Source organism: Eumetopias jubatus, unplaced genomic scaffold (assembly GCF_037043125.1).
Source record: "Eumetopias jubatus isolate StellerSeaLion01/CBP00866 unplaced genomic scaffold, mEumJub1_p1.0 scaffold_4, whole genome shotgun sequence".
Classification (NCBI taxonomy): domain Eukaryota; kingdom Metazoa; phylum Chordata; class Mammalia; order Carnivora; family Otariidae; genus Eumetopias; species Eumetopias jubatus.
Genome location: NW_028274810.1, coordinates 108,651,902 through 108,678,026, shown reverse-complemented (window position 1 = coordinate 108,678,026; position 26,125 = coordinate 108,651,902). Strand labels below are relative to the sequence as shown.

The window sequence follows — 26,125 nt, the reverse complement described above, 5'->3', positions numbered from 1 at the left end:
CACCCCTCCGCAGACACCACGGCTGCAATGGGCAGTGGCTGTGGGCCCCCAGACCGGCACCAACTGTGCGCCTGCAGCTGTCCTGGCTGACCCACTCCCCCCAGCTGTCACGTGGGCAGGCTGCCACCGAAACGAGGGGACGAGGCCCTCCCACTCAGGGCACCTGGCATGGAGACTAGCCAGCTTCATGACTCCAGAAGGGCGTGGGGCCTTTCCCCCTCAGGACGCATTTCAGCAGTAATTTGTTTATGCAGATTGACCTTAATCCCCTATTAGCTCAGACTCTGCCCATAATGTTGTTACCACCGAGTGTGCACATTGCACCCCACCGGCAAATCTGGGCCTGAGTGCTGGTGCCTCCAAGCAGCAGGAGGGGCGGGGTGTGAGGAGAGCAGTCCTTACTGCAGGCACCACCACCAGCCGCGGGGACCTGGCTGAAGTAGGGTTCTCCCCACGGCCCTGAAGCCCCCTCCCCCAGGGAGCACACAGATCCCCATCTCCGTGTGGGGCAGCAGCAGACTCTGGTCCGGGCACCCAGGGACAGGGCAGGCCTCGGGGCACCCTGGCACATAGGCTGCTGGAGGTGGGGGGCCACCCACAATGGACTCGCCCGGAGCTGAGTGCTAGGGCTTGAGCAGCCCCGCTCTGGGGTGCAGTTGCCACCCCAACCACTTGGCCCCGTGGCCCCTCGGCCTTCGTCTCTCTGCAAGTTGGGGGTGATTCTTGCCAGCGCAAAGCCTCTGAGGGCATGCTACAGAAACACTGTGCGTGAGTGAGCCAGGTGCTCAGGGGACCCAAAGCTGCGGTATAAGGACAAAGGCCAGGCGGGAAGTGCCAAGGAGGACGCCACAGCCCAAGAGCACTTAACCCAGTTTCCCTTAATTAAAATTTAAGTTCACGAACACCAATCTTGGGGAAAAGCCCTGCCAAGGGACCCCGGCTAGCCTGGCTCGTGCTCTCTATGCCCTACAGGCTCCAGCTGCCCCCACACGAGGTGCATCTTGGCAGGGAGAGGGTGGGGTGGGCAGCGATCCCCTGGGGAGGCAGACAGACTTCCAGATTTTCCCCAGACCCTGAGACCCCAGCTCTGCCTACCCTGGTCCCAGGGCATCTATGTGTCCGGTTAGCACCTGCCTTGTCCCCTTGGCTCACTCAGAGGCCAGGCCAAAGTATGAGGACAGTGGGGCCAGGCGGGGTCATCTTCTGTGCCAGCCCTGCTGCAGAACCCCGTGATCCCCCTGCGGGGGCTGTGGTCACTGTCCACAGGGCACAGCTTGGCCTGAGTCCTAATCCCCACAGCTGAGAGCTGAGCCTAGGGCTAGGAGCCACCATAGCTTGCTCAGCCAGAGGGCAACAGGTCCCCTACAGCCCCAGCCCCACAGTGTCCAGAGCCCTCAGCGGTCTCCCCACCGATAAGGCAGCTGTCCCTTCATATGCCCATGTGGGTCAGGGCCAGGGCCAGCCCTGGGCAGCCTCCACTCCTGTAGTCCTGGGAGGTTGAGTGACCGGCAGCAAGCCTGGCCCGTGCCTCTAAGACACTCATCCCTCAGGACCAGACCCCAGACCTCCCAACAGGCCCTGCAGTGAGATGCAGCAGCAGCTGCTTACAGGACCAAGGACACCACTCTTAGCTGCCTCCTCCCTCGGGGCACAGACCCTCCCCTCCTGGGCCACCACCCCTACCCGCCCCCATCCGCACCCAGGACAGCACAAAGCACAGGACAGGTGGGCAACCAGACCTGTGCCCCGCCTACCCAGCTGGGCCCGGCATCTCAGGATCCCACATCCCCAGAAACCCAGTCCTTTGAGGGGTGAGGAAGCTTCCTTGTGGGCATGTGGCCTTGGCTGAGGCCAGACAGGGACAGACCACCACTCCCAGGGGCAGCCACACAGGTGAAGCTGCAGAAGGAGGTGGCCAGGCCCAGACAGGCACCCGTGGAGGTGGAGGACAGCAGGGTCTTGGTTCAGAAGGAGCTACGAGCTTCAGGACAGATTATGTTCCAGCCCTGAGGGTGGTCCCATCCGGGCCCATCCCATAGCTCCGTGCACTGAGGAGCCTCAGTCTGGGGCTGTTACCAGCTCACCCTGAAGAGCGAGCCCCAGGGACGCCCTCCTGGCTCCCAGGCTAGGCACTAGGGCCAGACGTACCCAACGCCCTCCTTCAGAGACGGCCCTTTCAGGATTTATTTTTTTGGCTAAGAGGCGCATCTCAGGTGACACCTCTTTCCCCACACCTTGTTGATTATTCCCACAGTTATTTTTATGGATGAACAGGACTAACAGATCTGTCCTCTTCTCCAACCAAAAACCATACCCCTGGGTTTTAAGGCAATTACAGGACGATGGTTGGCGACCAGGGAGGGGATGGGGGCAGTTCGGAGGCCTAGCAGCTCTTCCCATGCCTGGCCCAGTGTTTGCAGCCCATGCACATGCACCTGCCCGAGGGACCCCACGTGCCCGAGGGTGTGGGGCTGTGGTCCCCGGTGGTGCCGCGGGGCTATCTGGAGGAAGTGGATGCACCCACAGAACTTAGGCAGGGCTGGCCAGGGCTGCAGCAGCACAGACCTCCTCTGCCTTTCCCTCACCCCTGATGGGCCCGCTCGCTGACTCGGGACCTGTGGCCAGGCGGGCGCCAGTGGGCAAGGGGCTGCCTTGTAGCTTTTCGTTGCCGTGGGTGTCACAGCACTCCGGTGAACTGTACCCTGATGGAGAGGACAGGCTTTGGAAACCAACTGTATTGAGAAGAGGGGATAAAATTAATGAGATAATAGCCAGGCCAAGGACCCGGAGAACGCTCCTGCCCTCGCGGCAAGGGCCCTGTAATTCCTTTTCTACAACAGGAGCCTCAGATCTAAAGGCTTCTCCCATCCGTCCGGCAGGCCCACGCCGCCAGGAAATTTCATTAACGCTGGAAAATAGGAAAGGTATTAAGCGTGGATAATGAAGGCCAGGGAGGGAGCCGTGCCTTAAGATAGTGCTCTTTCTCGCCTTTGTAATGGGAGGCATGAACTTTCCCTTCAAATCCATTTCTAATCCATTTGAAATACTACAGCAAATTATCTTTCCTTCAGCCCGAAAGCGGCCAGCCAATTTACTCCGAATAGAAGTGACAATGCCCCAGGATTTATCACCATAACCTTGACTACACCAGGGTGAGGGCTGGGCCCCCCACCCCCCCGGGGGGCACAAAGAACGGGTGGGGGGAGATAACATTTTCAATGAATAGCAGTGGTAATGGGGAGACAGACACACACACCACAAAAGTAGGTTTAAAAAGAAAAGCTGTCCACGTGTCTGGAGCCTGGGCTTGGGGGGGGCAGCTGGAAGTCCCAGTCCGAGGCTGGTGAGGCCAGCAAGGTGCCCTGCTGTGCCCAGATGCCCAGGAGGAGGGGACATCAGGGTCTGGGCAAGACCGAGGGAGGCTTTCCCTGGGAAGCCAGGGCTGAGTGTGGCGTGTGCCCTGCCCGGCCTGCAGGGCCTGCTCGCTCAGTCTGCCGGGGCTCCCCCGCCCGCCAAGGCCTTGGAGGGACCCACACTCCTTCCCCCGTGAGCGTCCCATGGCCACTGCCCACGGCAGGTCCACACAGCCCCCAACACTGTACACAGGGTGCCCCCGCCCACTGCGTCTGCTTCTTAGGCTTCAGGGTGAGACGGGCCCACCCCAGGCGCCGTCGGCTACACAGCCCGGCAGCCAGGGGCATGGGTGTGCATGTGAGGCACGGACAGGCAGATCAGCTCCCAAACACAGGTGTACACGTGAGCACAAGCACCCAGCCCACCCTGGTCACACGAGCTGACAAACACCAGCCCCTCCTGAGGCCCCGCAGTGGATGCTGCGCTCTGCACCCCAGACCCGGGGGTGAGGACAGGCAGCCTGCCTGGGCCATGTCCGGTGAAGGCCCAGGGAGTGGCTCACTCCTGACCGAGAGCAGACTCAGGCGTGAGTGGACGAGGGGCAAGGGAGGTGGCCCCAACCTCTGAGAGGCCCTGGATAGGGCAAGTCCCAAACTGGGAGCTGTGCTCAGATGCCCAGGCCCCTCCTCACCAGGTCCAACGGCACCTTTAAACACCACCTCAGGCCACCCTGCTCAGCCACACTGGAGCTGAGCGGACCCCAGCCCCCACTCAGACTCACTCGGTCCTCAGGTTTCCTGAGGAAACAGCACAGTGTACATGGGCCTAAGGCGGCCCATCCCAGGCCACGTGGACCCAGAAAGGATGGGACAGGCCTGCCTCCCGGGGACAGGGCCAGGCCAAGGGGCCACACGAATATGCTGGGCACAGATCTGTGTGCAGGACTAGAGGACCTGAGCCCGGACAAGAAGTCACTGGCAGGAGCTTGCCAGGCACACAGAGGCGTTTTTGCTGGTGGGTCCTTCCCAATCCCCTCAGGGAGGGCTCCTTGACCCCAGATGTCCCCACAGTCTGCTCCCCACCTTTCACACAGACCCCTCCCCTCCCTGGGACCCTCGGCCAGCCAGTGACTGCAGTCACTAAGGGAACCTACCTCACCTAAGCTGCCCCCCCCTCACTCCCAGATGCAGGCTGGGGGGGGTCCCCACCCTGATTCCCAGCTCCCTCGGGGTTCCCTGCACTCCCAGCCCACCAGCTAGTTTGAAAACAGTGTGTCTAATCACGTTCTGTCCCCACTCCCCACCGTGGGGAGTCTGTCAGGAGACCCTGCAGGCTGGGCTGTCAGGCCCTCATGGGCCACTGTCCCCACACGCCCCCCACCAGTCAGGACTCCAGCCACACCGGACAGTTCTGCTTCCCGGAAAGCCCTGTGGAGTGTGTGAGTGTGGTGTGTGCCCTGCTCGGCCTTGCGTGGGCCTCTGCACATGCACACCCTATGCCTGTTATTGGGGTCACCTCGGAGACCAAGCTCAGACGTCAGGTCCTCAGGAAGCCTTTCCCGACCCCCCGACAGCTCGCTGTCATGGGCCCCCGGCCTGGCACCGTGTAGTAATGCACCCTGGAGCACCTGGGGCGGCTCACTGCGGTGCCCCTGACCCGGGAGCCCCGTCGGTGTGGGGAGCTCCGTCAATCTGCGCTGGGAGAATGGGCAGCAGGAGGGAGGGGCCGCATGCTGCCCGGGAGCCCACACGCTGTGGTCCTCTCGGGGTTTAGGTCAGGTGAGAGATGCAGAGAGGACACACAGGACGGGCAGGGAGAGCAGGCAGCAGGGGCTCCCTGGGAACAAAGGGGCCTGAACGCAGAGCCGGCGCTGCTGGAGGAAGCACCCAGAAGCCCGGACCCTCGGGAAGACCCTCAGGCATGAGCATGGTGGGTGGGTGGACTGGGTCCGGGAGGCCACTGTCCAGGGCTGGGCACGCGGAGGTGGGGGAGGCGGAGGGCCGAGGTCGCGGGTTGCTAGCAGCGGGGCTCAGCCAGGCTCTGGCCAGAGCTCAACCTCTGACCCCCGCTGGCTGGGGCAGGGTCGGTGCGAGGCCAAGGAGCCAGCAGCCTCTCGGCCAGGCCGTGCAGCCCATGACGACCGTGCAGGAGGTGGGCAGGCTGGCTGCGGAGCAGAGAAAACAAGCGGGGAAGCATTTTTCAGGAATGGAGCACGGTTCTGCCGAAGCTCCGAGAGGCGAGCAGGGAGTGCGCCGTCAGCAGAAGCCGAGTGCCCGGGGAGGCCGGCTCTGCACAGCGAATCCCAAGTAGGTCAGGCTCAGCCGCCACCGTGACAGGCTGCAAAGTGCTTAAGTGGGCTTTCCACGGAAACGCTGACGGGCGCCACCTCAGCGCAGCTCAGCCGGGAGGGTGTGAGTGCGCCCCCACATGAGCGCAAGGGGCCCGGCCCGGCCCCCGCAGCCTGTGCCCGCTCTGCCCCCAGAGCAAGGACCCAGCTTGGAGCCGGTGCAGGGGTGGGGAGCTGGCGATGCTGGGCGGTCCTGTGGGGAGAGCTCTGGGGGGAGGGCCCCACGCAGGACCAGCAGGGAGGGAGATGAGGGGATGGGATGTGGCCAAAGCGCAGGCCTAAGGCAAGGGTCTCAGAAACGGCTCAGCGGCGAGGGACCTAGCGGACGGCACAGGCCTCACGATGATTGTGGCTACCCGCCCTCCTCAGACCCTCCCGAATGCAGCCCACAGCCAGCTCCAGGGGCCGCCAAGCCCCCAGTGAGTCAGGGCTGGGGCTTCACGCCCAGCTGGGGCCGTACACCTGGCAGCTGGCCCCGGGTGCTGACCTCCCCGTACGTACTCAGGCCACCCCGGTGCAGGGGCAGGCCCATGGCTCGGCCTTCCGGGGCCCATCTCGCAGCAGATGGAGGGCTACTGGCCTGGGTGGGAGCCTGGGCCTGGGGGGCTGTGTGACCTGGGGGTGGGCTTGCGGCAGGGACAGGATGCGCCTGGAGAAGGGCTGGCCCACAGCGGAGGCTGAGCACCTGACTGTGGCCCTGGGGGGAGGGGGGCAGGGGAGAGTCCAACTCCCATGGCTCCTGGGCCGACCTGGAGGTCTCCTGGAGGGTCTCCTGGGGGCCTTCAGCACTGAGGCTGCTGCTGCATCCTGAGGGACCCCCCATCCCGCGGCTCCCCAAGAATGAGCAGAAGTGACTCAGGGCGCCCCGACCAGCCAGCATGCTGGCAACACTAACTCTGCTGTCCCCATTACAAATGCCGCGGCTCCATTATGAGGGCCTGGGACTGTTTTATGTGCTCACATCTATTCAATTGGTATTTCGATCAATGGATGCATTACAAGCTTTCCCTTTAAGAGCCTAATAAACAACAAGATGGAAAGTAAAATTCTCCATAAAATGACACTTTTAAAAATCCATTTCAGCTGCAGCTATTGTGTTCTCTGTGTTACCTGCAAAAACCACGTATTACCGGGCCTCAGCGGCCCCACTGTGCAGTCCCAAAGTCCAGCTCGCAGGGGGCGGAGGGCAGGTGCTTAGGCCGGGCGGCCCGGGCAGGCCCTCCTCCATCCCTCGCACCCGGCTGTCACCCTCTGGTCTGGGTTGTCAGCCCGTGACAGCTGGTGAGGGGCACGGCTGGCCCTTTCTCTGTCCCCTTGCCCACCCCCCATGTCTCTCTCGCCACCTGCTCCTTCTGTCTCCCCGCTCTCCCTTCCTGTTTCTCTTGCCTCCCCCCCGCCCAACCTGCCCCCTTCACCCTGTTCACTGTACACGTCGAGTCCCGGCTGACTGTTCCTCCAGCCTTGAAATGGCCCTTGTCCCCAGAACTCCATGTGAGGGATGAGCCAACAGAGGAACAGAACTCAGGCTGGGGCAGAACTCAGGCCGCAGGACAATCATTGTAGCTCCTGCCCAGAATTCTCTGGGAAGATGTGGGAGGGCAAGACCGCACCTGGCTCATGGCCCCTTGGTTAACAGCCCCCAAGGAAGCCTGTGTAAGCCATACCTGGCCCGTCTTGTCCACCACCCTCCTGAAAACAGCCCAGGACTGAGGACACCCACAGGGACATTCAAACCAGGCTGAACCTCCACTCTCCCTCCACATCCCCCCAAGCCCTGAGACCCAGGAGCTCTGCACATCTGAACCCTGGGGACACTTCCCCAGGCTCCCTCCTCAAAGCTGGACCTGCCAAGATGGCCTCCTCCACCTCCAGCCTGTGTCCCTGGCAAGAGCTGGGCTGGGCCTCCTCACCACCCCTGCTGCCTGCACACTGTCCACACAGTGAGCCCTTTCCTGTGCCCTCCCTGCAGGAGACTCTGGTGTCCGTGGCTCTGACCTGCATCAGCAGGGATGCAGGGACCTAGGCCAGAGAGTGCCACGGCTGAGCCCTGGCAGCTGACACCTGCCACCCTCCCCTGAGGGACAGGTCTTATCAGGGCCCTGGGCATCCTGGCCTCTGGCAGCATGTGCCTCGCCCCCCTCACAAGGCCTCCTTCTGCCTGCGCGGTGACCCATCTCAGGTCCTCCACCCTCACACGGTGCCCCAAGCTGAGGTGCCGGCCCAGGCCCGGCCCCACCATGCCACCGGCCCTCCCTCTCTGTTTTGGGGCGGAGGGCCCTAGCTGCCTGCACCCCCTCCTCTCCAGCTCCATCTGTGCAGCGCCCCCACTTCCAGCACCGCGGCCTCCTGCCGCCTGCAAGAGCACGCCCTCCTCACCCCCAGAATCCCACAGGAGTCACCCCTGCCCCTCTGGTGACCCCCATGCACGTGTCAGGAAGGGGCCCTAGCGTCTGGACACAGCCAAGCGGAGGGTCGCAGGAGGGCAGCTCACACCACGGGCATGTGACAAAGTGAAAACATAATAAGACCCACACAGAATGCCGCGAGCCCTGGCCGTCAGGGACCCCATGTGTCAGTACCACCTAAGGAGACTCATGAAGTGAGGGGAGGGAAGAGCCAGGCACCCCCTGGAAAGGGGCTGGTGTCCTCAGTGAGCCATGCAGACAGCACACAAACATCAGGAAAAGGCCCACGAGCTCAACAGTGAAAGCTCAAGAGTCAGAACATGAACAGGTAGCTAACCGCGAGGTGAAGAGACGGCAGAGTCAACAGCCTTCCAAGACCCCAGCAAGACCCGGCCAGGACGTACTAAGGAAGCCAGCACGAGCTTCCATACGGAGGGAACCCGGCAGCCGGCCCATGCAGCACAGAGAACAGGAGGGACGTGCGACCGGCCGGCTGGGCCAGGTCCCCATGCGGCAGGCGGGGTAGAAGAGTAAGGTTCAGTTCGGCTGGTTTGGAGGCTGATCAGCTGGGGAAGGCTGGAAAACTGAGCCAGTGTTTCTAACATTTATCTGGGAGAACAAATCCTCAGGAGAGACGAAGACAATCAGCGGTAAGGACGCAGGGTCCAGAAACAGCAATATGTCTCCGGTCCCTGGACGCTGGCCGGCCGGGCCGAGTGCTCATTTCAATAAACAAGTCTCTGGGGCACCTGGTGGCTCAGTCGGTTGAGTGTCCAACTCTTGGTTTCAGCTCAGGTTGTGATCTCAGCGCCGTGAGATCGAGCCCCGCGTCAGCTCCGTGGTGGGCGTGGAGTCGGCTGGAGATTCTCCCTCTCCCTCGGCCCCTCCCTGCCCTGGCTCCCCCTCTAAAAACAAGGCTTGGGTGAGGTGCCAGCCGACTCCTGCGGCACGGCTACAGAGGGAAAGACAAGGCGCTGCCGAGGCCCCGGGAGGCTGGAGCGCTCTCCTGCTCAGGGAGTGCAGACGAGGACAGCCAGCGCGGCACCCCCCACCCTCTGACGGAGCAAGTTCACAGAAACCGGGGTTCTGAGTCAGTGGGCGACATGCCCAACAAGACAAGGGAGCAGCGAAGACTAGAAATACGCCATCAACGGGTCATTGAGCAGTGACTGAACTGCGGTATGTCCACACACCTCGAGGGAAAAGAACACCCTACCACTACCCACAGTGGCACACTTGGACCTGGGGAAAAACAGGGTCTCAGCCGGCTCGGGCTGCTGGACAGTGCCACAGACGGGGCGGCTTACACAACAGAAGCCGATTTTTTTTTTTAAGATTTTATTTATTTATTTGACAGAGAGAGAGAGAGAGAACGAGAGAGAGAACATAAGCAGGGGGAGTGGGAGAGGGAGAAGCAGGCTTCCCGCTGAGCAGGGAGCCCGATGTGGGGCTCGATCCCACGACCCAGGGATTATGACCTGAGCCGAAGGCAGACGCTCAATGACTGAGCCACCCAGGCACCCTGAAGCTGATTTTCTTACAGAAGTCCAAGATCAAGGTGCCAGCATGCTGGCTGCAGGTAAGGCCTGTCTTTCCTGCCTTGCAGGTGCCCACCTTCTCCCTGCGTCCTCACTCAGGCCTTCTCCCATAGGCTGGTAGAGAGAGCTTTGGCGTCTCCTCCTCTACTTTTAAGGACTCCAATCCTATCAGATTAGGGCCCCACCTCACTGACTTCATTTAACCTTGATTACTGCTGTAAAGGCCCCATCTCCACGTACAGCACAGCCACACGGGGGTCAAGGTTGCAGCCCATGAGTCTGTTTGGATGATTCGGTGTAACAAATGGTGAGCAAATGAAGTTAGACACCAAACAGTACCTCCTGTATGATTCCATTCACTGAAGTTCGAGAACCTTGAGGCAGAGCCCGTCTAGACCGAGAAAGGCCAGGGGAGTGGTCATCTGTGGGATGAGGTGGGGTGCTGGGAGGGGCACGAGGGAGACCTGGAGGCAGGGCAGGAAGTGCACAACCCCTGCCTGACCCGGGGGGGCGGGTACGCAAGGTAAAAAGTCCACAGAACTGACTACCAAAGATACAAGCCATGAACGTTTTACAAAGGGAAAATCAAAGAGGAAGATCTGTGCAGAAAGCTAAGTTTGGGAACAAGCATTTGTACATGATAAAGACGACATTTTTAAATAATGGAAAAAGTCTGATAGTTAATAAATGGTCTTGAGACAACCAGATAATTATAAACAAGATGAGGGGTGCCTGGGTGGCTCACTCGGGAAGCCTGCTTTTCCCTCTCCCACTCCCCCTGCTTGTATTCCCTCTCTCACTGTGTCTCTGTCAAATAAATAAAATCTTAAAAAAAAAAAAAAGATGAAATCTGAACTTTAGTCTTACACCATATTCCCAAATAAATTCCTGGTAGATTAAAGTTTTAAATGTACAACTTGAAACCGTAGCACTAGAAGAAAATACACCTGAACTCCTATAACTTGGGGTGGGGAAGGCTGTTCCAAACAAATCAATAGACTAAAAGTCTTAAGAGACGTACAGATTTAAGTACACAGAAAAGCAAAAGGATCTGCTAAAAATCCTCATAAACAAAACTGGAAGGCAAAATTCAAATTGAGAAACAACAGATCATCTCTGATAAAACAAAGCGTAACCCCCTGAATACTTACGCGTCTTGCAAACTTGTAAGAAACAGGCCGGAGGCAAAGAACAATAAACATAAAAAATGTTGAACTCGACAAAGAATATGAATAAAATTGAAATTAAAACTGGATCGCATCCTCCTGCATTAAAGTGTGGAAAAGTCTGTGGCAGTGCCCCCCCCCCCCCCCCCCCCCGGCCCGAGAAGAGTGGGGCCAGACCCAGGGCAGCAGAACCAGGGTAGCAGCCCCCGCAGCCAGATTTGGGGTAGACAAAACAACGATGAAGAGGCGCACTTTCAACTGCCAGGCCTGAGGGGCATGAACTGGTGATGGAGCTGCGTCTGCCTCCTCCAAGAAGCCTTCCAGTCCGCAGTCTGCTGCAGCAGGGAGGAGGCAGCGGGGGTTGGGTGGGAGCGCCCTGGCCCGCACCGGGTGGCGCGCACCTAGTCAGAGCCATGCCCGGGGTAGGCGCCCGGGGTGGGGTGAGTGGGGGCGGAGGGGCGTACGCGTGCCAGGCGCCCAACGCTTCAGACCCCCAACGGGGAACTGGGGGCACTGGCGGGGAGCTAAGCCTCCAGGCCCCGCCCCGCCCCCCACAGGGGCGGGGGCGGGGCCGGCGGGGCGGGGGCGGGGCCGAGATTGGACCGCCTCTCCGCCCGCCCCGCCCCCAGGCAGAGGCACGCCTAGGGGACAGAGCTTGGGCCATAATTTATGCTCCCCCGCCTATGCTTTATGGCTTTCTTAATTCGGCTCCTGCTACTATTAATGTAGTTAATGCTGAGATTATATCTATTTTCTGGCGTCAGGCGGTGATTTATTCAAGCCATTTTTCCGGTGGAGGCTCCCACGCTGTTAAATCAAGTGCCTTGCCAATTAAGTGCTGACTTGGGAAGTGGACGCAATCTTAACAGACATCTAACCGCAAATTAAACCGGGGCTCCTTACTCTGGGGAGTGGGCGAGGCAACCGGGGAAACCTTGCTGACTTGAAGGAAAGTCACAGGAAAATCAAACCACTCTGCACCTGCCTGCTGGTGCTCAGATCCTGGCAGAGGAGTGCGGGCCCCGAAGAGTCAGGCTCAGCAGAAGCTGGGGTTGGGGTGCCTCCTGGCCACGGTAGCTACCCAGCAGACAGGGGTCCCTGGGCCTGTCCCCAACACAAGAGGGTCTCTGCAACTGCAGCTCCCACCCACCCAAGACATAGCATTTAAAACAAAAGACCTCTCAGCCATCCCCGTGATTCCTGAACCATCCCCAGTCTGCACATGAAGTGGTGCAGGGGCCCTCAGGCAGCCTTGGAAGGGTACCAGACGGGAGATGGAGGAGGTGGATGGCCCCAGCACTGGATGCACTGCAGCCTGGCTCAGCAGCTTTGACCCTGGTCAGAGCCCAGAAGGGCAAGGGAAGGCCCCAGGAAGGAGGGGCTCACGGAGGGCCACACGGGTGCGAGGCGGGGTGAGTACGGAAGAAAGGTAGGCAGCAGGGAGGGAGGGGTGAGGCTCACTGCCAGGACCATAGCAGGGCAAAGACACGTGTCCCAAAGCCCAGCATCTCTCTGGATGCCCCTGCAGATGACACAGGGCAGGGCGGATGCTGGTGCCACAAAGTGGGGCCCAGGGCCAAGGTGGTGGCCAGGGGCCTGAGTGAGCACTTGCTTGCCAGGGCTCTTTAGCCATGGTCCTCAGCAGCTGTGAGGCTCCCCAAACCCCCAGAGGAACATCTCCCTCACCGGCCTTCAGAGGCCTTGGCCCAGCCCTGAGAGGGGGATCGTGTTTTGGGGTGAGAGCAGGCTGAAGGGTTGATATATGCAAAGGGTTAAATATGATATTGATTATCTGAGTGATGCTTTACTACCACCTCTAAAACCAGGACAGAAGTGGTACTTAAAATGCTGTTTGATTGTGTAAGGCACCCAGTACCGCTGGGTGACAAGGACATTTTATTTCTTCCTGTCAGAGGCAGTATTTTCAGCTTCCTCTGCTCCTCATCTCCAGGGACATCAGGGGTGACCAGTCCTCTCACAGGAGGGCCCTCGGTGCTGGCCCGGTGTGGCCAGGGGACCCAGGCACAGACTGAGGGGAATCTTCCAAGGGTTCCACGGGGAGAAACTTAACTGGACTTTCTGAGGCTTCCTTCCCGACGGCCCTGCTACTTCCAGAATGAAGCTCCCCTCCGGCAAACCAAAGGGACGCTCTCTGTCGTTCGGTCCTGAAACACCAGCCCTGGCCGGTGGGTCTCTTCCTCTGTGAACCACTGTGCTGTTACCACTGGCCCCCAGGAGGACACAGCATGGCTCATGGTTTTGCTGGGGCAGTGGCAGCTCTCACAGGGTCCTGTCCCCCTCAGGGTTTGCCCTCACGGGTGAGGCCTGGGCGAGGCGCCTGCCTGCCTGGCCCCTTCCCCACTGCTTCCCCCAATGGGCTGGCCTGAAAGCTGCCTGGCAGGCCTCAAGCCACTCAAGCCAACTCCCAAAGGGCAAAGAAGCCATGTGTATGTCACACGGATCAAGACACAGAGCATTAGAATGGGCGAGACAGGCCGGCCCAAGAGGGGAGCAAGCTGGCCAGCATGGCCATCCGGGGGCAGATGGCCCAGGGCCCGCATGCGCACGTCAGGGACGGGAGGTGGCTGGGGAGAGGCGGGCCCATGAGGCTGGCACAGCAATGGGGAGGCAGGAAGGCTGCCAGAGGGGCTGGAACCCGCCTCACGGCCACCACGACACCCGTGTGCATGGAGGCCGGAGAGCCTGGCTTCCCGGCAAAGGAGAGAACCATGTTCCTGGGACCCCTGGCATGCCCAAGGGGCCAGGATGCAGCACCCCACGCCAAGAGACAAAGAGCACCCGGCAACGGCAGCAAGAGAGGGGGACACACGTCTGTGGAGAAACGGGGACAGGGAGAGAGCAGCAATGGGAAGGACACAGACACACGGAGGCGGTGACGGAGGAAGGGCACAGACCAGAGACCGAGCAGCCAGAGGCTGGCGGGCCAGAGACACAGCCACAGACATGAGGCCGGCAGGGCCAGAGACCTTCCCAGGCCTTTCCACTTGTGGCTCTGGCCCCAGCAGCCTCCTACGCAGCAGCATGGCCTCTGGGACACAGATACCAGGGACCAGCACCCCATGGGCCCAGAGAGGGAGGTGACCAGCCCGACATGATGGGCAAATCCCAGCCTGAGACGGAGCGAAGGTGGGAGGGGGGCTCTGATGTCTGCCCCCCTCCCTTCCCACGAGGGCCTCAGCATCAGGTCTGTCCTGGGGCCCCTCTCCTCCCACGCCGTTCACAGACGGAGCCCGGGTGCCACCTCTGAAACGTGGTCTCACCACAAATACTCCGGCCACAATGCCTGTGACCCTAAGCCAGACGCAAGCAGTCCCCACGGCCAGGGAGGAAGCAGTGACACAAACACCATACGGGCGGGGGCGGGGGGCCACGTCACAAGGGCCGTATGATCACTAAGGAGGGCGGGTCAGAGGCTCAGACTGACAGGGGGATGGCAGTTCAGCCCCATCCTCGCCCCCCACCATGCCAGACACCTGCACCCCCCCATGCCAACATCCTCCAACTGAGGCCAATGCCCCCCCTCCCGTGCCAGTGCCTGGGAGCGCCAAGGAGGAAGCAGCTGGGAGTGTGGCTGAGGTGCACCCCTGCCATGTGGCACTGCGGTGGCCCAGCCAAGGGCAGCCTCCCCTGGGGGCTCCACACCCTCACTCCTGACCCTCTCACTGTCCTACATCATTTCGTGGGGCCATCCTAGGGGTACCCACACAGGTGGGGACAGGACCCTGGACCCAGAGGGACCAGGCGGCCTGTTGCTGGGGTCCTGAGGCCCTGATGCCAGAGGGGGCTTCCATGTGCCGCCTGACACTGGGCAGGTGTCTGACCACAGCGCAGATGACAGGAAGGCAATGGGGCCCATCTCGGCCTATGTGCCAGCCAGACCCCAGCACCCAGGGGCCCTCTCCTCACTCCTCAGGGCCCTGCATCCCAGGCCCAGCTCTGCCAGCGAGGGGCTGGGCACTAGCGTCACCCGGAAAAGGTCCGCCTCTTCCGGATGAGGTTCCAGAGGGAGATCAGGTGTCTCTGACGGTGTCCATCGGGGCCAACGGGGCTGTGGCAAGGTTGGTCTCCCTCCCTTACCTTCCATCGAGGGGGTGAGGGGTCAAGGCCCCACATGCCCACCCAAGCTCCGGCCCCTCCCCACACTCTGCCGAGGAGCTCGGGCAGGTGTTCCAGCCTCAGGAGGACGTGCTCAGCCCTGCTGCCATGAGGCTGCTGACAGCTGAAAGGCCCGCCTGCTTCAAACAGATGCAGAAATAAATAAATAAGGCGGGCGTGCTTTGAACCGACTTCCAAGTGAAGAGTTGCATCCTTGCTGTCAGGCCCCCACCAGCAGTTTCTGTAGCACCTCCCGAGCAGAAACGCACCTCAGCCCATTTATTAGAATGATGAAGGCAAAGGGACCTACGATTGCACTCCTTCCTTAATGAGCAGCCGAAGGGATCGGTAAGCATAATTTCAGAGGCCAGTAATATTTTATATAATCGCCGAGTGGTTTAAATTGAAAACCCCCAACTGAATCAATATTTACTGCATTGAAACGAAATGAATAGTAATAAGTCACTAAGCTCCCTGTCCTGTTTCATAAAATAAAAAATTATAAAAATGAGCAGAGGCACAGGGAGGCCATCACATTAACTTTTACGGCACTTGGGGAGCTGTAACCGCCTGTTCTCATAAAATAAAATTCTAAAAAACCTGCCGGAGGAGACCTGCTTCAGCATTGCATGGGGAAGTGGGCGGGGCCCAGGGTCACCCCCACGGGCTCTCCCCCAGAACCCTGCCCGGGGCCCACCAGCACGGAGACCCAGCGGAGCCTCAGCTCCAAGTCGGCAACCGCCCTCTCTGTCATCCCCAGGCCCATCTCCTGCTCTCATTTCTTGACCTAGCAATGGGACAGGGCGGGTGGTAGCCACTGGGTGTCCCCCACAGGTGGAGGAAAGGCTGTTCTCTGACCAGGCCAGGGCCGTGGGCCATGGGCCGGTGAGGGACAGATGTGAGTGAGGGTGGAGGAGCGGGTCCGGCAAACGTGCCCTGTCTGAAAGCACAAAGCAGGAGCCTGTGCTGCCCTGCACAGGACCACAGAGGTCTAGGAGGGCCAGGCTTCCCCTCGGGAGCTCCAGGTCCCCCAGGGACACCACAGCCTACATGGGGGCACTTCTGGGACAGGGGCACAGTGGTGTTGACAGAGACCAGTGAGAGTCCCCTGGGGAGGGGGGTGTCTAAACGCTGCCCTCTGAACAAGGGTCTGAGACTGGCAGCCGGCAGCCGCAGGGGCTGAGCCCCCCAGACTCCTGTGCAGGAAACAAGGCCGCATCCAAGCAGGCGACACACACAAGTTCCACGCACTCCTGTGGCTTGAGAACGAAGGACAGACCAACTTAAAAATGGGCCAAGGAGCCCACAGGGCCTTAAGTAAGCCCATGAATGAGTGCTCTGCATCACGGCCAGTCAGGGAAACATAGATCAAACCATGGCGAGACGCTCCCACACGGAAAATACGAAAATTAAAAAGACCGTAACACCAAGTGCTGTCATGGGGACAGAAAGGGCACCCCCGCTCTGGGAAGAGCTGGACGCGCACCTTCCCGTGTGTCCCCGCAGCCCCCCTCCTGGGCGCACACCAGGCTGAGGACACTGGTCCCCAGAGGGCCAGGCGGGAACAGCAGCCTTCGTCCAGGGTTCTTTAAAAGTGGGACTAACTCACACGTCCACTGAGCGGAGAGCTAATAAACAAGTGCGGGGAAAACCACAGAAGACACTTGGCAATAAAAAGTGAAGTGCTGGCGCACGAGGGCGCGGGGGGCGCGGGAGGCACGGGGCCGACGCCACGGGAGAGGGAGCATGTTGCTCTACACGTGGGATGCTCCAGATCGAGCCCAGCAAGTCCGCGGGGCAGACAGAACAATCATCCTGGGTGAGGGCTGGCGACGGGGAGAGCGCGAGAGCACTCCGGGTGGCGGAGCGTCCTGACCTTGACAGAGGCCGAGCCACACAGGTGCATGCGTTAGTCAAAACTCAAAATTCACGCATCTCACTGGATGTAAATTTTACCTTAAAAAGCCCTGTAAACAAACGTGGAGCTCTAGTGAGTGCACATACTGAGGATGAGGGACCAGGTGTCCCTGTCAGGGAAGAGTCACAAGTACCCCCCCCCCCCCCGCCCCCTGGAAAGCAGAAGGGAGCAGTGCGTGGAGCTGTAACAGTGGCATCTGCAGGCGTTCCAGGGCTCCAACCTAGAAAAAGCTGTGTGCGCAGATGCAAAGATTCGGACTCCACAGGGCCTGGAAGCAGAGATGCACAGCCCCCACGGGACTCCCCTTCCTCGCACCCCCGTCACCCCAGGGCCATGAGACCCTCACGGTGGGGGACTGAGAGCAGCTGAGAGCCACCGCATGACCACGAGCCAGGTTCTGCAGACAGGTGGCTAGCTCCGAGCTGGGGGAGGGAAAGTTCCAAGTGAGCCTGGAAGCCATGAGGGAGCCACGCAGAAAGGGCCCAGGCCACTCAAAGGGGCTTCCACAGGCCGCATGGGACAAACTGAGGGTCAAAATGAATCACAATGAGAACAGATTATAGCCTATCAGATAAAGTAAGAATCTGGAGTCCCCACTGTCAGAAATAACCAAATGAATGTACAAAGCAATGGGGGATAAGGGACAGTGGTTCCTGGCAGGACACCCTCCAGCCGATACAAAAGGAGAAAGGGTCAGAAATCCCGAAGGGTCTAGAAGGTGTGGGCGAAGCCCAGTAAGGAACGCGGTCCTCTGCACAGAGTCGACAGACCTCTCCACAAACACGTGGAGTGACCAGCCTGGGTCGTCAGCCAGGGGCTCAGGCTCACACGGGCACCAGGCCGCCAGATGCCAGGTCCCCCAGGCTGCAGGGAGGGGGCCGCCTAGCGCTTCCACGGCATTCCTACTGAAATGGTGAAGCTGAGTCTCCTCACATACACAGAGGCCTCTAAGCCCAGGGATGCTGCACGAAGCACCTGGCCCCCGTTCTCCAAATCGTCAGGGTCACGAAAGGGAGCAAGGCTGAGGGCCGGACTCCATGACTCTGAAAGGACACAACCCCCAAATGCCATGGGGGTGCACAGCCAGCTCTGCTGCTGGGCAGCACTCCCTAATCTGGGGACCACACTGCAGCGGCCAGTCAAGGGGCACCAAGTCTCCAATTCCCACCCAAACGGTCGTATACGAAGGGGGGGGAAAATGATATAGCAGATGGGGCAAAGTGTAAGTAGTCCGTGAATTTAGGTGAAGAACACAATTTCTGCAACCTTTCTCTACATACAAAAGTGTATCGAAATGAAGTAACCTAAAAAAACTAAATGAAAGAAACAAAGCCGGCCGCCAGCCACAGAGCACATCTGCCTCAGGCAAGCCACAGCCCAACCATGACCCTCTGCCAGGCTGGCCAGAGAAGATGCATGCTGTGGTCAGCAAGGCTCTGGGTGGCCGGATGCCCTGCAGCGGGAGCTGAGCCAGGGTCACTCGCTGCTTGCCCAATGGGCTCTGGGTATCATTAGCCCCTGCAGCCTAAGGCCTAATCAAGCCTCTGCGCTTGAACCTGCCTTGCCTCCCGCTCAGGCTTCATGCTATGAGTGCCATTTCCTCCACCAGGGAAGACCACCCCCCTCCCCGGGCCTGGCCACCTCCCATTCACCAGAGCCAGGCCTAGGCGAGATGCACACCTCCCAGGCCTGCTGGACGTGTCAGCACGCTGGCCTGGGGACACTTCTGCAACTGCCTACTCAGGGTCTGTCCCCTACTGGGCCACAACTTCCAGACAGGCAGTGACCTGACCTGGGGCAGCCTCCACAGACCTCAGATTATGGCCAGAGAAGGGGCCGCTAGAGCCACTGGCCTGGGGGTCTCCCCCTCTTCTGCCAGGGACTGACCTGTACTTCAACACCAGGAACCGGGGAGAGAGAGACCGCTCAAGTACCACCCAGTTAAGAGCCAGGACCCAAACCACCCCCTAATTCTAGCCTGGGTTGCAGGCCATCTCCCACAGCACTCAGGGCCTAGAATCCTGTCAGTGTGGTTAGGAGCCCCTTGCACCAAGAGTGTCACTGTGTAATCAGAGCTCCTGACCAGGTGGGTGGCTCTCACCTCACTCTCCTCACTGCCCTCTGAGGGGACCACGGACATGGAGGTGAGGACCAGGGGCCCCGGGGGCTGGTGTGGCGCAGGTCACCCTGCCAAGCCCAGCCCCAGGCGCCCCCCTCGGACCCTGGCAGCAGCTCCCCACCTCACATAGGCCTGGCCATCCCAATCAGTACTAGGAACCCCAGATGTGGATGGTGAAGCCCCCACCCTATCCTCCCTGGCTGGAGAGGGTCAGGGGCCTGTGGGTTCTCCAGTCACCATCGAGCAGGGGCCCACGGGATGGGCCATTCCTTGGGGTCACGCACATGTAGCCCAGGCAGCCACGCACAGGCACACACCTGCGCCTGAGTCGAGCAAGGAAAGCCCCGTGTGGGGCAGAGAGCTGTCCCCACAGCACCTGTCGGGGGCTCCTTCGGAAAAAGTGCTCTCCCTTCCACGGGCAGCCAGCTGGGCAGAACCCCAGAAGCATCCAGGCCAGGCCTTCCCTGCGTCTGACAGGAAACCAGGACAGCCCCGACGGCCCGCCGCACAGAGGAGGCCAGGCCTGTAGGGGGCATCCCACATCCAGACCCCAGCTGGCCCTCACGTGAAAGCAGCCAGACAGCTTTCTTCACTTGAAGTGGACACTCTCGTCTGTGACAGAACCAATTCAAACTCTTGCTGCATTGGCCATGGTCACTCAGCACGTTCGTGGACAGTGGGAGCTGTGCCTGGCCTGGCACCCTTCTCAGGCTGCTGGGACAGAGGCTGCCCTCACGGGGCAGCTGGGGGCACGGGGTAGCTGGAGTCGGGCACGGTGAATGGCTTCCCAGGCTCCATGTCAAAGGGAAGGCCGGGGGCAGGTGGGCACCCCAAGGAACATGCCAGCCAGGTCAAGATCAAGGTCAGCCACGACACATGCCCTGGGCCCGAACAAAGCGGTCACAGCCTGGGAAGGGGGTTTGCCAGGCGGAAGGGCTGCAGCCCCCCGATGGAGCGCCACACCCCCACCAGCCCAGTGGCAGGGCTCCAGGCCCCAACTTTGATGCCACCCTCCCCCTGAGCAAGACATTCTGGGCCCCCTCCCCAGGCCCCTGCGAAAGGCACTCGCAGCATGGCCCACACCGACCATAGCTGCCCCACCCCTAGAGTGGCCTTCTTTGGGCGTCCTGAGCCCCCGTCTCCCCTTCCCAGCACTGACCACCCCATGGAGGTACCTGCTTCACTTATCTGCTTGCCTCCTACTGGGAGGGGAGCGCTGTGGGCAAAGCGGGCACCTGGCACAGGATGGTGGCACCCCTGTCTTTGAGGGAGCCCCGCTGCCTAGCACCAGGCTCTCTACTAGCCCCTCACAGGTCCTGGCCTGGGCTGAGCAGGAGGCGCCCATGTGCTCACCACCAAGCAGGGCCCTCGCCAGACACAGAGCAGGACCTGGGGTGTGGCCGTGACATGGAGGGGGCACCCCCCTCACGTGAGGGCTCACCCAAAGCTCCTCTCACTGCCACAGCCTTCAGGGCAGGGCAGGAGGCTGCAGGAGCCCCAGTTCCATTGGCCTGGTTAGGGCAGGTCTGGGGATGAGCAGGCACTCCCCAAACAGATCGTATGTTGTGCCCCACCAATTCCTCTGTTGAAACCCTAACCCCAGTGGGATGGTGTCTGGCGGTGGGCCCTTGGCAAGGGTCCAGAGTGGGGCAGTCATGAGGATGAGGTCCCCACGACGGGGCTGGTGCCCCACGGAAAGAGGCGAGACCCCGGAGCGCCGTCTCTGCTGCGTGAGGGTGCGGTGAGAAAGCAGCTCTCCGTGGTCCGGACCCTGACCTCAGACGCCCAGCCTCCAGAACGGAGAGGGTACACGTCTGTTGCTCAAGTGTGCCAGGCTTCGAGAGCCGTGCCCGATGCCCCGGTGTCGGGGCAGATGGACGGCAGAGCGGGGCCGCGGCCGGCTCACGATGCCCTGGGGGTGGGCACATGAGGGGGGCACGGGGGACCCCATGGCCACCCCCAAGGGGATGCTGCCCATCCTCAGGCTGAGTTCCTCTTTAATGAGACGTTACTTCGGAAAAGCATTTCAGAGCCTGCAAAATCGTAGCCCAAACCTCGTCAAACCACCCGGAGATTACTTAAGATTTACCGCACAGACACAAAAATAAAATAAAATAAAATAAAGTAAGGCAGCCCTGCGCACGGCAGGCCCTATGACAGCACCATTTGTAGTCGGGAAGGAGCGGCCTCCAGACTCATCTGCTTAAGCACAGCGGCTCCTGTTTACTCCGCGCTTTCGTGTCAAATGAATTTGGAAAAAGAAAAAAAGTGACAGGCAGTTTAGGGATATAAGTCACATTTCAGCTTCAGTTCAGATTAATGACCTTGCTGGAACTGCCGCCGAGGGCACAGGCAAATCCACAGATCTGAGAACAAAAACATTAAATCTTTGCTCAGCGTGAGCCTCAGCCCTCTGGGGTGCTCGCAGGACCCTCTGCCGCCCCCCAAGGCACCCCACAACCCCAGGGCTGGTCCTGGGCACCAGTGGTACGAGGTCCTAGGGGCCCAGCCCGGCCTCCTGTGGGTCCTGAACTGATGAGGCCCACGGCCTCTGGGGCCATCAGCAGCTGCCCCTGCGTCCAGACAGCCCGAGGCCAGGAGCCTGCCCACCAGTGGGTGGCAGTTGGCACCACAGACGCAGCCCCCGCATGCAGTTAAGAATCCTTGCCAGGAGGGGCCTGCTTTTCCCCTGGTCCCACCCTCCGGGGACAAGGGTGGCCATGGCCCTGCTACCTCCACAGTCATTCCAATGCCAGGCCCCTTGCGGCGCAGGACCAAGCGTGGCAATCCCCCAACAGCAGTGAGGGCTGTCATCCCTGGGAACAGGGAGAGCGGGGACTTGCCAAGGCCGCTGGCCATTAGCCGCAGGGCGGTGCTGAGCCAGGCTCCAACCCAGCCCTGCTCCGGAGGCCAGGCTGCAGCGAGGCTGAGAGTTCTGCCCCCTGGCCTTCCTGCTTGCCCAGGGTCACTGGCGCTCCGCAGGCTCCCCCAGGAAGGCAGCGTTCCCAAGCACACACAGCTTCCTCCCTACAGTGCGCGCCTGCAGGAGAGTGGGACCTGGGGCCACCCCATGCCAATGCTGGCACTCTTGGCCTTACTTCCCACCTGTGTTTACCAGCCCCCAACACTGCCGACTGAAGCTTCTAGGGCTGTTGGGGTCTGTCTGCTGCACCCCCCAAGGGTGTACCCCTCTGAGGCGGGTACCGATCAGGAGGCCCAAGGAGGGCTCATGGTCCCTGGGCTCAGGCCGGCTACCTGGCAAGAAGCCCTTTCTCACCACTGCGGCTCGGATCCCATGCTGGCCTAGGCCCAGCCACCAGCCCAACCTCTCCTCTGCCCAGGGAAAAGTTGAAGAACCTGCAGATGAACAGGGCCAGTCAGCCAGAGCCTCCCCAGGGCCTGCTGACCACACACAGGCAGCCCCCAGCTCTGACACAGCTGAAGGCAGCAGGTGGGTGGGCACCAGACTGGCCGCTGGCCCCGGAGACAGGCCCTTTCTGGGGCCTCGACAAGCCAAGCCCAGGCGTGCGCAGCCAACAGCGAGGCCAGGCAGCCACAGGTGGCCACTCTGCTGAGAAGGCAGTCCCCCAGGGTCCAGCTGACCTTGGGCAAAGGAAGCCCAGCCCACCCGCAGACACATTTCCCAGGACCTGAGTCACTCAGCCCTCAGCACCCACCACACCCTACCCTGTAGGCCCACCAAGCCCAGGGGCCTGGTCCCCCAAGAATCCAGGGCTCTGTGCTCAGGCTATGTCCTAGATGCCTGGGGTAAAATGGTCAGGGCACACGGAGACCCCACGGAGCAAAGCCTCCACACACGGCCTCGGCTAATGTGCAGCCATCCTGAGGGTGGGTTCAGCTGTCAGTGGCCGTACAGGGTTGGCAGCTGGACCTGGGCCCGTCCATTCTCAGTCCGTTCTCAGCCTGGCCTGTAGCATCCACAGCCCCAGGCTGGCCTCCCCTCACAGCCCACCCCATCTACCTGACCCGAGGTCAGACCTCGCATGCCTGCCCACACGGCTCTCTCAGGTCCCACCCGCTCCTCAACTCCCACACTGAGGTGAAGGCATATTCCCTGTCCTATTGCTGACTGGGTGGTTCTCCACCTAATGGGCTTGACGTTCCGGCTGGTTATAAGGTGGCTACTGCTTAAGGGGCGCAGCTAGCCATCCCCCCCCCAGGAGCCCTCGCCCCACAGGGCCTGGCTCCCACGTCTGCTCGGTGACCCCCGCGGGGCCTAGCAAGCTCAGCACTGGCCCAGCTGAACCCAAACCCAGGGCCTCCTTGGCAAAAAGCTACACCCCCCACCCCGCCGCAGTCACACCCCTGGGGAGAGGCGGGGCCTTGCCGGGGCTGGATGTGGGGCCGGAATGCGGGCTGCAGGAGGGGAGGCAGAAGCAAGAATCAATAAATCTGAACCTCATTCACGATGATCTGGGGCTCTTATTAAGTAAATTAATTTAAGTTAATTTAGCTCGATCATGACTCCCGATCACAGTGATTTAGTGAGGGGGAAATTGCATTAGGAAAGGCCATGCTCACTAGATAGGAGAACGGAAGAAAATTAGACCCACTTAGCACTGTGAATTAATATGGAAATAGCAGGTGTAAATTTAACCTTATCGAGAGAGTGAAAATTATCTTCATAAATTTGTAGAAATAGCCCCCAAGATACTTATAAATCTATTTAAAACAAAAATATTACAAAAAGTGCAGTAAAATTAATTTAAAATATACTTCCAGCTATTGCCTCCAGAAAAATCGGCAGCAGGGCCAAGTTTCGTGCAACCTCGTGGTAAGGGAGGAGGGCAGTGCCGGGGTGGGCTAGTCGTCCAGTGCACGTGCCGTGGGCCAGTGGGTGGCACCTCCTCTCATGGCCCCAGAGCCCGGCAGCCACTGTCGGTGGGGGGAGGGGGGGCTCATGCTGGGCTAGCAGAATGGCCCCTGCCCAGGACTAGAGGTGGTCCAGCCCCTTGGAGCACAGTGATCCCTTGCCCCACAGCCTCCGGTCAGAAGTTATGTGCCCTAGACTGCCCACTGCAGCCAAGCGAAGGCCCACATTCAAAGGAACTCCCACACTGCTCCCCCAGGAAGTAGGCTCCCAGAGGGGGGCGAGGGGACAGAGGGAGAGAGCCTGCCACTGCCTGGCCTCCACCTACCGCCAGAGCTGCCACCCCTCCCCCCACCTCATCAAAGGAAGGGGCCACACCCCCATGCTGGGTTTCCTGAGGCCCCAAGGCTGAGCAGGCTCACAAGAGGGGGCCCCCAACTTCAGTCCCCTAATGCTGCTGCCCCAACTAGCCCTCCCCCTCTGGGCCCAGGGCACCGAGAAAGAAGAGGGAACTGCCCCCACCCTGCACGCTGTCGGCCGGAAGCAGCCTGGAGTAAGGCCGCAGCACTGGGGGCGCGGGTGGGACCAGGGTGGAGGTCGCATGGAGAGAGCCACAGCCTCCTCTCCTGCCCCAGACAATCAGTATGTCACCGCTTCCAGAGGGCTGCTCACGGCCCAGACTCTAACCAGAAGTTTCTCCGTGAAGGACGCCGAGGTACAGCCTCAACGGTCTGGACAGTGGTGCCCCCCCTCGGCCGTCCCCTGCCAGCTAATAGCTTCCTGACAACGGTGGGGGGCACACAAGTCTGTGCACGTGGCCCACACAGGCTGGCCGTATGTCTGGTGCAGAGACTGCTGAATGGAAAAAATGGGCCCGTTTCTCCGCCAACAAACTGTGGACCCGGCACTTCTGAGCGGCAAGCTCGGCCCCCAGCAGGCCCCGGGCCCGTGGCAGCCTGGAGGAGGGCCTCCTACCTGGACAGGGAGAGCCGCCGTGCCCGCCAGGAGGGCAGGGACAGGGGAAACTGGGGGGCGTTGAGAGAAGATACTGGGGTCTTCTTGACGATGCGGTAGCGGGTCTTGATCACTTTGCTGGTGGGAGGGGTCCGCGGGGTGTGCAGACTGGACGCTGCGGAGAAAACCCACACAGACGTGGTCAGTGGAGGTCGCCTTCCCCAGGCCCTCCCCGTGGCACACACACGTCCCCATGGCTGCAGGAGAGCTGGGCCCAGGCCTGGAGTCCTGAGACGCAGGACAGCAGGCACGTGCAAGGCACCGGGGATGCGCAGTGACAGTGACATGGCAAGCAGCAGCCAACCCTCCCTGGGCCAGCCGACGAGGGCAGTTGGAGCCCCTCAGCAGGCAGCACCGAAGCCCCCAGACTCGGGGCTGGCCCCAGTCTCCAGGGCTTCCCGTGGGCAGCGAGGAGGGGACCTCGGGCGGGTCCGGGAGGCCCGGGGTACAGAGTGCTCACCTCCCTCACTGGGCAACCCCCCCAACAAGCTCAGGCAGATTTATGTATTTAATCACCACTGTTTTCATAACATCTTGCAGGGTGATGAATGCCACAGCTTTTCTTCTCGCTGAATGTTTCATGCAATTAACAGGGATCTGTTTTGCCCGAGTTCCCTTCCACTTGATAGCCGGCAATTTCTCCACAGCTTCGAGGAATGTACCTAATTGTCCGGCTCTCATAATATACAGCTCTAACTGCCCAGATAATTAAAGCGAGTGCGGCGCGGGACGCAGGCGCTAAAGCCTCTCATGACCCACCCTACAGCCAGCAGCCTCTCCGGAAGCTCCCCTCTCGGACAGGCGCTGGGACCCAGGCTCCCTGCGGGCTCCTCCCGGCTCCGTCCAACCTGCCTGCACAGCACCCGGGAGCTCCGCTTGGAAGGGCGGCGGCCAGCAGGACCCCAGCAGTGGGTGGTTTCCCAGGGCCCCCACCACAGAGACACCCTCATGAGGAACTGACCCAGACACCACAGCCAGGCAGCCGGGCCATGGGTGCCAGATGAGGCCACCAGGAAAACGCACGCAGTCTCACTGCTGGAGTACCAGCACCAGGGTGGGCCCACGACCCTTTGGATGAAGTGTGCCGGGGGTCCAGGATGGCCCAGGAGAGGGAGCAGGGCAGGCATGCAGCGGCCCCAAACCCACAGATCCCCTGCTGACTCTGCCCAGTGCCGGCCACTCCACTCCCCTGACAGCACGGGCCATGACCTCTGCCTGCTCCCCTGGGCCCCAAGGATGCACCTTCCCAGCACCCACACATCCCAACCTGGACTGGGAACCTCCCCGTTACCTGCCCACAAGGAGCTGTTACGGGTC

General features: G+C 60.8%; 1 protein-coding gene across 2 annotated transcripts in view; it reads right to left on the bottom strand.

Moving 5' to 3' along the window:
• ZC3H3 (zinc finger CCCH-type containing 3) overlaps positions 1 to 26,125 on the bottom strand; it is an 89,964-nt gene that overhangs the window by 28,095 nt on the left and 35,744 nt on the right. For both annotated transcript variants that reach the window (XM_028093507.2, XM_028093508.2), the window contains exon 4: positions 24,770 to 24,923. In XM_028093507.2, the coding sequence (XP_027949308.2) occupies positions 24,770 to 24,923 (154 nt within the window). The remainder of the gene's footprint in view (positions 1 to 24,769; positions 24,924 to 26,125) is intronic.